We start from the raw sequence: 14711 nt of genomic DNA on the forward strand, positions 1-14711 counted from the left end.
TCTTCCCAGAAAGCTGGTTTGGTCTCCCTGTAAGTTCGTGGTACAAGGTAGTTTCTTACTTGAAATGTTGAGGGGGGGGGCGTATTTACCCAGAAAACCACATAAATCTGCTAAGTGATACTCTGGTATACCTCCAACTGAGTGATACTCGGAAACTTCTGTCACAGTAAATACTATACAGCGCTACTGCCATCTGTGTGTCTAATATCTAACTTTTATGGTGCAATTTAAGCACTCCTTTTGAAGATTAATCACTTTCTTTCTATTGTGTAACCTGTCATATACATTAGAATTCTTTTTAAAAATTCTGTAAGACTTGAAAATAACCAGAATGTCTGCAATTAGGATTTGGGAAAGGAATCTATTCAATCAAGTGGATCACTGACTTTATTTTACCTTTACTGTGAATTTTGAATAAAATGCAGAACACAATCTAAATTATTATGTAGAAAAATAAAATTTTTGGAAAGCAAAAACTGTACGGAAGTTAACTGTATACTAGTATTTTCTGTATGCACTTAGCAGTGAATTATTTACAGGTAACACATTCCTAAGTCAGTTCAATGGTTATAAAAAAAAGTTTAAGAAGTTTACAGTGCATATTGAAAGCATGATACAAATGGAAATTGAAATTTTTGTATTAATTAAGAAGTCCAGTTTGCTAAAAGTAGCATTAATATCATTCACATCAGATTTTGTTATACATCTTTGTAGTTCAGCAAATGCCCTTACAATGAAAAACAAGTGTTATTTACTTAGAACAAAAATAATTGTAAAAGGGGGGGAAGAGGACCCAGAAGGTTTTTAATATGCTTATTTAATTCAGATACATAGAATTTTCATGAATTTGAAAGGAATGAAGATATTCAAACAGTAATAGAAAATCCTTAGTCTTCTATTTGTGTTTCAAATGCTTGTGTAACTTTTCAATTCATCTGCTTTTATAAAACTGGAATTTTGAACACAAAAGTGGCAAAGTTCACATTACCTTTTATATGTTCCTATGTATCAAACTGCATCAATTTATTGTGAATAAAATTTGAAGAATGTCACAGATTTAAAAAAAAAAAGTACAGAAGTGCCTGATTTTTTAATACCTAATATCCCAAAGTAACATGTAAACAAACCTCTAGTCTGCTGAATGAATTTTTACCAATCTCTATAATAAACTAAGTGGTATTGGATCTAATATAACTTTCATGTAAGTATGGTTTCCGTTCATACTTTCACTGTATTACTAATGTAGCAAAGAGGGAAAATTTTTCAACTATTCTATTTATTTAAAACAAATTGACAGGTTTAAGCACCTGTCTTCAGAAAAGCCAGCAGCATTTTTAAATATACTCAAAGTAAGATTTGGCTTAAGCCCTTAATACCTTCCTGAACAGCCATGCAGCTAAATGCCCTCAGGAGTTGTTACATGAAGAACATGGAGCAGTTTGCACTTTTTCCCCTGGATAATAAAGGTAAAGCAAATCCAGATCTTTGTGAAGAACAGCTGTGATGTTTAATACACTTGGAGCTCTATAAAACTAGAGCCACTATCATATATGCTTAATAAAGATATATACTTCTTATTTTTTAATAAAGTCTCTTGCTTGCTTCAAAATTTAAGGGTGATCTTTTTCCTGGTCAGTCATTTCAAGGGAACAATAAATAAAGTAGAAAAAGATGAATGGTTTTGCATATTTCTGTGGAAGAACGGAAAACATTTATAGTTTTGAGAGGTTCAGAAAACTCCTGTACAGAATGAACAGCTTATATATACTATCTGTGCAATTTTCTTGGTTGGGGTATTTAAATGCAAGAGCTCCTCCAAAACAAGAAGCCACATTCATTCTTGTCCAAATCCCTCTGTCTCTTCTATTGCAAAAAGGAGTTTTTCCTTTAGTTGTTCATAACTCTTATATGGTGGCAGATCCAAGCGATTAAAACTGAACAAAAACAAAAACAAAATCAGATGTTTTCAATAAAATAAGCTATGAAAAGATTTCTATTACAGTATTTTAAGCACATTATTACTATATATTAACATTTCCAAATTTCTTAGAGTAAGCTATTTAAGACCTATACATAAATAATATTTTAACATTTCCCATAGAAAATGAATTACAAATAGTAACTGAAGCACCAAAGAATTTTTAAAATCATTTTTCTATAGTATTCCTGACTGTCACATATATCACGTGCTCCCTACTCACTTCTCTTGGGTTAAGAGTACATTTCTTTCATTCACTCATTCATTCATCAGTTCATTATTTACTGAGAATCTTTTACATGCTGTATACTGTGCCAGGAGCTGATGAGATGGGGATGAAAAACTCAAAGCCTTGTCCTCGTGGACCTCAGGTTCTGGGGTGGAGACAGTCAGTGAACAAATACATACTTTTCTATGTCTCTTCAAGTAATCTCCTCACCATATGTATAACATCTAAAATGACACCTTTTCAGTATTGTCAGACTTCTGCGACTAACTAATGAAAAATATAATATTGAAAATGCTTAAAATCATAATGTATTGTTTTCAATTTACAAAGTCAGAGTAACATTTAATTTCCTAAGATACAATACTGGTCAGCAGTATGATTCAATGTCTGGTGTTTTGGTTCCCTCTCTTTGTGACTAGTGAAACAGCGTCTCAGTAACTTGCTCGTGTGGAGCTTTTCTTCTAGGATTATCCAGGTGACCTCCTACCACTCTGCTGCTCATCTGCCCTTGCCCCGGCTCATGTAGGAGTCAAGAAAGATGAAAATTAAAGGCTTTTTGAAACAAGGCAGCCAGTTAAAACAGTGCTGCTCTCAGAACATAAATACTCTGTATCTTAAAAACGGTAAAGATATTATTGCCCTCCCCTTTATTTATTTATTTTTATTTTTTTGACAGGCAGAGTGGATAGTGAGAGAGAGAGACAGAAAGGTCTTCCTTTTCCGTTGGTTCATCCCCCAATGGCTGCTGCGGCGGGCGCACCGCACTGATCCGAAGCCAGGAGCCAGGTGCTTCTCCTGGTCTCCCATGTGGGTGCAGGGCCCAAGCACTTGGGCCATCCCCCACTGCACTCCCGGGCCATAGCAGAGGGCTGGACAGGAAGAGGAGCAACCGGGACTAGAACCCGGTGTGCCGGCGCCGCTAGGCAGAGGATTAGCCTATTGAGCCGCGGTGCCGGCCCCTCCGGCCCCTCCCCTTTATTTTAAACTGTGCTTCACTGTAGACACAATCTTAAGTCCAGATAATAGTAATTTTCTGTTCTTTTACATCTTTTATATATAACCTATGCTAAATTGTTATCTTTCTACCAGTTTTTTCCTGGCTTTTCCCTCCTGATCATTTCTGTTGCCAACACATCCTTGTATCTACATTACTAGATTCTTTTTTTCCCATGTTATTTTTTCTTGACAACCACCCTAGTCTTGTATCACTGCAGGGATGCTCTGCTAAAAAGACATACTAACTTTATGCCACTCTTCAGTGACGGTTGCTGCTCTGAACTGCTGTGGATGGTGCGTGCCTGACATGAGGGAAGGAAGTCTATGCTCCTCAGTACAGCCTCGGCCTCCATCAACTTATTTAATGCTCTTTAAATACAACACATCCTCTTTTTCTATGGCAGTGCTCTTTATGGTGCTATGCTCCAGAATACCCTTTTCTGCCCAAGTCTTATTCATCAGAATCAGTACAAATGCTCCAATTTCCTCCAAGAAATTCTCTTTGAGTATCTTACATAGACTTAGAAATTCACTTGTCCCCAAGCTATTTTATTTACACTTTAACATACAGTGCAATCTATTCTTTATTATGACAGGCTAGTTTCTCCTGTTAGATTCTCAAATTCTGAGGGCAGAGTTCTTGCTCTACTCTTATACCTTTGTTCTGCTTTAAATATAGTAGATATTTACTTAGTGTTGAGCTGAATAACAATAGAAAGAGGATTACCTGAAAACATCCAAAACAGGCCTCTGTTTTAAGACATTAGCCATTATATTTTTGCACTGTTTTAAAAGGATAGGGATATGCTAAAATTCATTAATATTTTATTGCATACTATATAAATATGAAAATACCATTTTAAGTTTTAGTTCTAACAGTAAGTCTGATGTGTGTGTAACATACATAAAACCAAATTTGTTATTTCTGTTTTCTTCCCAAAGCTCATCCTAATACTGCCCTGCATTTCCCCTGGTCTGAATTCCCAGTCTCCATTCTCCATCTCAGATCTTTCTAATCCATTCTTCTCAAATTCTGTTTCACGATTTTACAGACTCCTATAGTGTTAACAACTGTTTCTCTCTTGACATATCTGAAATCTAATCATCTTAAGATGCACTATTTTCCCTGCAGCCAATCAATAACACTTTCCTTCTCTGAAATGCAGGCAATCCACTGAGCCCACCTTAGGGTACCTTTTGGGCTTCAATTAGTGGCAACACTGGCACCTGGCTCAGTCCTCCTCTCCCTCCTCATGGCATCACATCCCTTGCCCTGCAAACCGTTAGTGCTTTCCTACTGTACTTCAGTTACTCACCTCAGGATGGTGCCTTGCCTTCAGCAGTAAAATCAATTTCTAACTTAAAACTTCTGTTCTCTGACCACCTGTCATTCCACCTTAGATAATACCAACCTGTTAACCCATTATTGTTTCATTGCCCTGTCCTGCCTTCTCTTTATCCATACATCATCATTGTAGTTACTTTAGAAATCATGATACATCATTATAATCAATACCTCGCAAATACTTTTGAATCCTACATCTCTCCCCATTTTAAAATAAGTCAAAAATAAAGTGCTAAATGTATCCATCTTCTGTTTTCTTGGTCCTCGCACCTTAATAGCTGAAAATTAGTGTATGATGGGAGCGTGGAGGAAGCAGGTGGGTGGAAATCCTGTAGTCAGGCTGACTGTTGTCATTAAATGAACTACCAAATCCAAATGAGCAATCCAATACTGCCCAGCATTCTTAGCCATGTTTCTCTAACACCTGCCTATTTTCTGCCAGCTTTTCCAATGTGTTCTCCTCAAAAGGTTTTTCTAGTCAGTGACCTCACCTTATATGAAGGTAATTCCAAAAGTTCAAGGAAAAATGGAATTCAAAGACAAGTTTATTTTGGTAAAAAAAATTCTGAAATCCACGTATCTTCCAAGAACTTTCTGAAGATCCTGCTATGAATGGAATTAAAACTTGTTTCTACATCATGATAAACCTATCTTTTAATTCCACTTTCTGTCCTTATGTGGTGAAGTACCCTCATACTTCAACAGAAACCAACAGCTGATACTTTTCCCCCCTTTATAAAATCTAAAATTTACTTTAACTCTTTCTTTTGCCTCCACAAACTGTCTGCTGCTTTTATTCAGGCCAAAAGCTCTCCAATTCTTTTGGTCACAGGACCACTCTTTACTCTTAATACTGAGAACCTTAAAGAGATTTTGTTTAGTGAATTATATCTATCAACATTTTACCATAGTAGAATGTAAAATGATTTTTTAAATATTTATTTTAAAATAACTGTAAATTATATTAAAAGAAAATGACTACAAAATAGTGTAACCAATGAGCTTATTTTATAGTTTAACAGGCCTTTTTGTATTTGGATTCCAAAACATACTTGTATTTATTAATCTGTCTGCACCATATTGTTTTGGACTAAGTTTATGAAACTCTGGCCCCACACAGATAAGTAGTTAGAAAACTATAGTCATCATTTCAGATGACTGTGGGTATTCTTCTTTGATACAGTACTAAATTTGACAAGGTTATGCACAAGGAGGGGTCTGAAGTCTTATCAAAGAACATTTTGCACTTCATTATAAAATCTATTGGTCTCTCTTGCACTCTCAATGAGCTTTTTGTCCTTGTGTGATTTTGTAATACCATGCATTTATTGGTCAGTTGAAAATACTGTTTCAACAAGGTAAAAAAGCTTTTCTAAATGTTGGTATTTTAAGTAGACAACAAGGGGAGAAACTATATTTATTTGCAACACTACTACCACTAATCTTATTTTGTTAAAGTCTTAGGAAACTGTCAAATCTATGGTGGTATATACAAATTTTCCAAAATTCTAATTTTTGCTTGAAAACTCAATTGCAGCCAACAAATGTCTGTTATTTCTCAGAGTCTGCTCAAGTCATTTGTCAGTTACTCTGTCAAATAAAAAAAAAAATGTTCCTTAAAGTGCTTCGTTCAGACTAACACAGAATGTTAGAAAAACAAATACGCAAGCACTGAGATTTAATAAAGCTAAAGAACCATGGTGAATGCATGTGGCCTTTTTTGCGTTGTTATTGTTCTTTAAATCTATCAAGGGTGTGGTGTTGAAGAATATGAGAACAGAGTCATGAGCTTAGTGCCATTGCCTTGGTTTGTGCTAAGACATGGCAAGCAACTTTGCAATATAAATACAATTGTCAAAACAATAAAAAAAGATAAATAATGGCTTAGAATGAAAATTCTTTTGACCTCTGGAAAGAACCATGTATGTCTAAGCTATCATCTTTCCACTGGTTACCATAATTATTTTGCATCTAATCCTCCTGCATTCATCCTTGCATCCAATTCCTTCTCCACACTGTTACCAGAATGTTTTTTTCCTTAGGTTTCATTACTCCTTAAAGTCTTCTAAATATTCTTCGAGTGAAACCCCAAATTCTTTTTCATCTCCTTTGATTCACCAAGTTCCAGTCAAATCAGTGGTCATTCATTTCCTTGAAAAACAATTTCTTACTTCATGATCTTTGCTTTACTGCAACATTTCTATTCAAAGAGTGCTTTTACCCCTCTTTCTTCCCACAGCATGCTATTTATCAAACTTAGCTACTGTCCATTCCAGGGAATCTCCACCACCTAATCTAAAGTCCATTCTTGTCAGCTGTTCTCTGTTAGAGCTGTCTACTTATTTCCACAGTATTTGTTTACCCGTTTCTCATGTGTAGCCCTTCAGGAAGTATAAAGTTCACAGAATGAAGAGGGCACTTCAATTTTACTTTACACCTAATGGGTACTCTATTTGTTCAGCCAATGGATACATTTCTCAACTCTTTATCTTCACTGATAAGAACGCTCCTAAAGTGTTTAGAGAATGCTGCATTAGTCTGCTTTTAAAATACAGATTCTAAGCAGTGATTCGGCAGTCCTACTGGAATGTAGATATGTATTCTAGAAAACAAGATATTCTGGCTTTGACCTTCCTATTTAGGATTATTAAACTTACCATGTATGGCTTCTTGGTAACCAGGTGTCTTTGCCCACTTTTTCAATACAAAACTTTTGAGGCCCATTACTTCCTAAACCAGAAAACAAGACAAAATTTATCTGATGCTTTGGACTTCTTGGTTTTGACAACTAGTTAAATAACAGAGTATGTCACATAATCATGAATGATACAGAATCAACGAAAAAATTCTGAATATAAGTTATGTCTGCCTATAAAGGCTCATTAGTGCAGACACCCAGCAGTAACAGTTATTTGAGTGGAAAAATAACTTTCCACAGATTCCTGCTCCCTTCACAATTAACTCTAAGAAGGAAAGCAATGGTTTTCTAGGCTTTATGAGACAACTTTCATTTTTGGCTTACAAATGCCTTTGACATTAACCATTCATTTTTGCATTCCGGTAGATCTATACAGAGCATAGAATAATAATCCTTATGTTCCAGTCTATTGTATCTCTAAAGGCCAATACTGTCATTACATGCAGTGAAACTGGCATTTACCCATAAGCTCAGCAAATCCTCCCAGAGGTAGACGGCAGGTTCCAGTGACAAACTGCAATAGTCGCATTCTTACTTCATTGTCTGTCTCTTTGACAAACTGTGTAACAAAATCAAATGTACTTTAATATAAAATAAGTGCTAACTTATCCTCAATAATGAAACTAGTAGGCACTTGAAAAAAATCATGTTTAACACTGACATTGGTTCAAAAGGTACGTGATAAAAAGTGATTGTAACATTTCTCATGTATTAAGGCTAGGCACTTTGATAAATCCACTATGAATCTTAACTTCAGTTAATCCTCACAGTAGCACTATAGGTTGGCCAGTATTACATTCTTACAGGGAGGAAATAAACAAGAGGCTTAAGGTATCACTTGACTAAGGTCATACCACTAAAAGTGCGAAGAGGACGGGTAAGTTGTTGGCTTGTAATATAGCAGCTATACTGTGAGGGCTCCTGCCAAGCACTGTGCCATGTGTTTTTATGTATTTCATTCCCACAAAAATTATTTGAGATAGGTATTATTATCACAGCCACACCGCACATACAAGAAAATAGAGACCTAGATGGGTTAAATAATTTGTCCTTCTTAAGAACTAACATCTGGACTTGAGCCTGGTTGAGTTCTAAACCATTGTATTTTTCTGAGTCAGCTACCCCTCTCCCTTCTAAGCTACAGAAAACAAATGAACACCTTCCTATTGGCACTCAGAATAATCTGTGGTAATTTCTCCCACTGAACACTTTTCCCAGTGCTTTGAGTTCTTCCTGACAGGTACCAAAAAAACAAACAAACAAACAAAAAACAAATTATACATCCCTTGAAATTGTCTAGTTCATGGAATAGTACTTTTTAAAAAAATTTTATTTATTTGAAAGGTAGAGTTACAACCAGTGAGACAGAGAGAAAGAGACCAAGGTCTTCCTTCTGTTGGTTCATTGCCCAAATTGCTGCAATGGCCAGAGCTACACTAATGCGAAGCCAGGAACCAGGTGTTTCTTCCTGGTCTCCCACGTGGGTGCAGGAGCACAAGGACTTGGGCCATCTTCTACTGCTTTCCCAGGCCATAGCAGAGAGCTGGATCAGCAATGGAGCAGCCAGGAGTAGAACCAGTGCCCATGTGGGATTCTGGTGCTGCAGGCAGAGGATTAATCTACTGCATCATGGTGCTGGCCCCATGAGTAGTACTTTTTTTTTTGGACAGGCAGAGTTAGACAATGAGAGAGAGAGACAGAGAGAAAGGTCTCTTTTTCCGTTGGTTCACCCTCCAATGGCCACTGCGGCCGGCGCATCGTGCTGATCCGAAGCCAGGAGCCAGGTGCTTTTCCTGGTCTCCCATGCGGGTGCAGGGCCCAAGGACCTGGGCCATCCTCCACTGCCTTCCCAGGCCACAGCAGAGAGCTGGATTGGAAGAGGAGCAACCGGGACAGAATCCGGTGCCCCAACCAGGTCTAGACCCGGGGTGCCGGCGCCGCAGGCGGAGGATTAGCCTAGTGAGTCGTAGCGCTGGCCAAGTAGTACTTTTTAAAGCAGAACAGAAATGGGTAATGTGGTAAAATACAGATTTGATTGGTTTGAGTGTAAAAGAAACTAAGGTACTTAGGGAACAGTTTGAAAACAGAGGTATCATTAACATAGGGGATAATCTTTAAGTTTAAGACAAAGAAATGTGCTAATAGTGACCAAAAACGTTTCACATTAGAACAGTAATCGGGTACATATTTCATCAGACAGGAAACAGAGTTTATTACCAGTTCTTGTATAAACATCATTTTCCTTAAATCCAATTTAGAAAATACAGATATCATGTTTATATAACCCTAAGCTTAAGCTCCCTCGCTACACAGATAGAAATGTCCAAATGAGAATAAAAAGTGTAACAAAGCTAGTAAAGAGCCTAAGAAGACTGCAGACACCTATATACACAGTGTGTAATGCAATTCAGGTATTTTAGGTCTGCAGATAGATTTATTCCTTTCATTTTAATTTATTTATGATAAGTAGTAACATAGAATTCAAAAGGACTAGGGGCTGGCACTGTGGTGCAGCGGGTTGAAGCCCCGGCCTAAGGTGCCTGTATCCCATATGGGTGCCAGTTCTAGTCCTGGCTGCTCCACTTCCAATCCAGCTCTCTGCTATGGCCTGGGAAGGCAGTGGAGGATGGCCCAAGTCTTTGGGCCCCTGTGCCCACATGGGAGACCTGGAGGAAGCTCCTGGCTCCCAACTTTGGATTGGCTCTGCTCCAGCCGTTGCAGCCATTTGGGGAGTGAACCAGTGGATGGAAGACTTCTCTCTCCGTCTCTCTCTCTCTAACTCTGTCTCAAATAAATAAAAATAAATCTTTAAAAAAAAAGACTAAAAGACTAGAGTATGAAAAGCAGTTTTTCCCACCTTGGCCTCTAAGTGCTCACCTGCCTTCTAGAACCACTGCTACTTTTTTCCTGCCTTTTCAGAAATAGCCAGTTCATATAATAGCATACAGTTTTACTATACAGAATGAAAATTTCTGTTTAACCAAAGAACAGCATATTATACACATTAGTTAGTGCCTTCCATTTTCTCCTTAATACTGTATTAAAACATATTCTCCAATGTTTTTAATTTGTATTCTAAAAAAGAATGATTAATATAAAGTATAGAAGTATAAAATGGATAAATGATAGTTTATTTACTCAGTCCTCTCCTAATGAACATTCAGGTTGTTTCAAATCTCTGTTAGTACACCGATAACACTGCTTTAAATACTTTGGTATGTGCCATCTGTACATGTTATTGTGTATTTTAAGCTAAACCTCTAGAAGTGGCTACACTAATGGAAAATGTTAAGCAATAAATTCATGACATTGTCCTTATGAAAGATAGAACTTCTGGAAAATCTGTACCAGTATAAAATCCCGGGTCACTGTTTATCTGTAAATGAAACAGTTACACAGAGGTGAACCAAAAGTTCAGGCATTAAGTTGATCAAGTGAGTCTTAATTATCAGAATACATATGTGAAGGACATCCTCGAACTACAGATTTTAAATTCTCAAACATACAAAACAAGCAAAAAGTTGATTAAAATAAGGAAATAAGTATCCTTGGACATTATCCTCTAGATTTTATAATTCTCTAGCATCTTATCTTAAAAAGAATCAAAGTTTCTGCACTAACTTTCTCATTAAAAACGCATGTCCTCGGGGCCAGTGCTGTGGCGCAGTAGGTTAATCCTCCACCTGCGGCGCCGGCATCCCATATGGACGTCAGTTCTAGTCCTGGCTGCTCCTCTTCCAATCCAGCTCTCTACTATGGCATGGGAAGGTGGTAGAGGATGGCCCAGGTGCTTAAGCCCCTGCACCTGCACAGGAGACCAGGAAGAAGCACTGGCTCCTGGCTTCGGATCGGCACAGCTCTGGCCGTTGCGGCCATTTGGGGAGTGAACCAACGGAAGGAAGACCTTTCTTTCTGTCTCTCCCTCTCGCTGTCTTTACCTCTCAAATAAATAAATAAAATCTTAAAAAGCATGTCCTCACTTACTTCTAAGATTAAATGGAATTTATAGAATGCTTCTGATACCTTTAGAAAATAATGCTATACCTACAACTATTACCATGAAATCATTCTTAAATAAGATTGTTATTCATTTCTTTATTCATAAAAACAATGAAATATACTTTTAACAAGTACTCACACTATTCACTTTAGATTTAGAATTGGAAGGCTAAAAATCACGTCCAAAAGCAGTCTCAACTAAAAAAGATATTTTTAAACCATTTTATTAGAAATTATTTTCTTTGTATACTTTCTTCCAAGAAGATAAAAGCAAATACCTGCCAAAACCAAATGATTTGCTTGCTGTTTCTTGTATAATGTCGATAAACCGTATTTCTCTGCCAGTCTGCCAAGTCAACCTCCTGCATGCCACACAACATAACCTAGGAAATGAGAAGGTATTGGGATACAATAAAGACTTAGTGAAGAGAACAATTAGATAACTGAAATTTTCTGAAGCACAGTGTGCAAAACTGTGTGCATGGGGAATAATCACAGTAAGCAATTCTAACAATTAGTGACAATTTAGCATAAAGGATTCTTTGGTACTTTATGCACGTTCACTGAACTCAAACTGAAAGCATTTGGAGTATTCATCAGTAGAAACATTACCACTTGTGGTAATGTAATCTCTGTGTGTGTATGTGTATAATAGATATATAAACAAATACATATATATACATACACACATATATACATAATCCCCTTACTTGTATACATAAATTTATTAGTTTCAAAGATCAATTTCTACTTTTTAAAAATCTTACACTGGGTCCAATGCTGTGGCACAGTAGGTTAATCCTCCACCTGCAGCGCTGACATCCCATATGGACAATGGTTCTAGTCCTGACTGTCCTCTTATGATCCGGCTCTCTGCTGTGGCCTGGGAAGGCAGCAGAACATGGCCCCCAGCGCTTGGACCCCTATATCCATGTGGGAGAACTAGAAGAAGCTCCTGGCTCTGGATCGGTGCAGCTCTAGCCGTTGCGGCCATTTGGGGAGCATACTGGCAGATGGAGCACCTTTCTCTCTGTCCCTCTCACTGTAACTCTACCTCTCAAATAATAATAAAAAAAAATCTATACCATCTTACTTAGGGATCAAAAATATCCTAACCTCTTATAACTGATTTATTATTAAAAGATTATTCACAGATGAAATTTTCAAATAACCTCTACTTGTTACAAATGGGATAAAAATTATTTCAGGCATAATAATCTAAAATCTTACCTCAATCTTTTCATAAATCAACCCTGAGTTATAATTTGCACACAATAAAATGCATAAGTTTATAAAGCCAAATGAGTTACAACAGATGTATATACTTTGTATAACCAACATCACAATCAAGTCAGAGCATATTTTATTATTTCCCTTTTCTACAGTCAACACCATCATCTCATCTCTGCTTTAGGTGATAAATGATTTCACCAGAAATTACACTTGCCTTTTTGAGAATCCATGTCATATATATATACACATACTCTTCTGCTTTTTTGTCTTCTGCTCAGCACAATGTTTTTGACATTCATCCATGTTATTGTGGGTACGAGTATTTCATTCTTTTGTATTGGTAAGTAGTATTTCATGATATGAGTATATCACATATACCACAACTGGTTTGCCCATTCACTTGTTTATGGACATGTAAGTCATATCCACCTTTTTGGCTTTGATGAGTTGAGTTGTGAACTTTTATGCACAAGTTTTTATGTGGATATATAATTCATGTCATTTGGGTAAATAGACAATAGTGGAACTGCTAAACCATAAGACAGACGTACATTCAACATTTTAAGAAACTACCAACAGCATCCCAAAGTGGTATTTCACTTAATTTTAATTTGCACTTCCCATGCGTTAACTTACCTTCTAGGTATCTTCTTTTGTGAAGTGGGTCTTTGTGTACTTAAAATTTTTTTGAGTTATGAGTTTCTAAAGTGGATGTCAGACCATTATCTTAATAGTTTCTCCCAGTATGTAAGTCATCCTTTTCATTTACTTAATGCTTTCATTTTAACAGCTCAAGTTTTTAGTTTTGATGAAGTTCAATTTACCCATATTTTTTGTTATTGGCTTTTGGTGTTCTAAGGAATATTTGCCTACATCAAGATCTTTTCTTGAACTTTCACATTTACATTTATGACTCTCTTTAAAATATTTGGGGGTACTGACAGGGATTTTGTTGAATCTCTAGGTCAGCAGGGAGAAAATGACATCTAAAACATAAGGTAGTATATCTTTGTTTTTGGTTTAGTAGTCTTGTTAGTTAAATTTTAATGCTCCAGAAAATGAAACTTTAAAATTTCAAAATCCAAGTGTCTGTCACTGATGCACAGAAATAAAACCGATTTTTTATTATTAAATTGTATCCATAGCCTTGTTAAATTCACCATTATTTCTAGAGGGCCCAAGAAGGCTACAGTGTTAAAATATTAACACAGCTATTTTAGTATATACATAAAGTCCCAATACAATTAAGACTACTAAGAACTCATGACTTAGAAATCTGATCTTTTGGGGTAGATGTTTGACTTAGCCATTAAAATGCCAGTTAAGGGGGCCTGGGTCCCATTTCAGAGAGCCTAGGTTCAGTAATTAGGTCTGGCTGCTGATTCCAGCTTTCTGCTCATGCAGAATCTGCAGGCAGCAGCGATGGAGCAACTGACTGGGTTCCTACCACCTTCCACCTGTGTAGGAGACCTGGATTGATGTCTGGATCCTGGCTATGTTCCCTTCCCCACCCGCTGGACAGGGGGCCACTGCAGGCACTTGGGGAATAAATCAGTGGATGCTCTCTTTAAAAAAATACTTTTAAAAAAATCTGATCTTCACAGCAATTCACCACCAAATTGGGTTTTCAGAAAGTTCTAGTAATTATTATTAATAATGTTTCAATCACTCTTTATGATCCCTAACAACTGGCATTAATGATTCTACATTTTTATCATCATCATGGTTCAGAGAATGTCATCAAGATTCACCTAATGTTAGTATTAATACCATCTAAACATTCCGACAAATGAAAGGATCCAAGGTTGTCTGTACTACATGATTTAAAAATGAGTGGAACTATTCTATAAAACCACAAAACAGCACATACACTCCACCCTTAACATTCCCTACACTAACCTCCAATTCTTTTTCATCAAAGTACTGTAGCCACTGAAGGGGAACAACTTCATTAAAACCATCAAGGAAGGCTTTGGTCTGTTCTTGTACTCCTCGAGAAAATCGCCATTCTGTCATTAAACTGAAAATAAATATATTTTAAAAGCAGGTCATTTGTATTTGACGTAAAAGACTTAAAAAAAACCATAATTTTTTAAAGCTCCTTCTCTTTCTAAATATACCACATACATATACACATAATACAAACATACAGAAGTATGTCTATATATATGTAGTACAGTATGCACAGAAATAACTTTAGAGTTAGCACATGATTCTCCATGAGACTACAGTT

The 14711-nt window shown here is 36.7% G+C and overlaps 1 protein-coding gene across 3 annotated transcripts in view; it reads right to left on the reverse strand.

Moving 5' to 3' along the window:
- Nucleotides 1–360: 360 nt before the first annotated feature.
- The window catches only part of WWP1 (WW domain containing E3 ubiquitin protein ligase 1), a 139659-nt gene continuing 125308 nt past the window's right edge, over nt 361–14711 (reverse strand). For 2 of the 3 annotated variants that reach the window (XM_062188296.1, XM_062188295.1), the window contains exons 21-25: nt 14378–14498; nt 11524–11628; nt 7709–7805; nt 7206–7278; nt 361–1934 (exon numbers count right to left, since the gene is read on the reverse strand). In XM_062188296.1, coding sequence (XP_062044280.1) covers nt 1835–1934; nt 7206–7278; nt 7709–7805; nt 11524–11628; nt 14378–14498 — 496 coding nt within the window. In that variant the 3' untranslated portion in view covers nt 361–1834. Of the gene's footprint in view, nt 1935–5511; nt 6700–7205; nt 7279–7708; nt 7806–11523; nt 11629–14377; nt 14499–14711 lie in introns of those variants that run through there. The other variant, XM_062188297.1, reaches the window with a different exon arrangement.

This window comes from Lepus europaeus, chromosome 4, assembly GCF_033115175.1.
Source record: "Lepus europaeus isolate LE1 chromosome 4, mLepTim1.pri, whole genome shotgun sequence".
Lineage (NCBI taxonomy): Eukaryota > Metazoa > Chordata > Mammalia > Lagomorpha > Leporidae > Lepus > Lepus europaeus.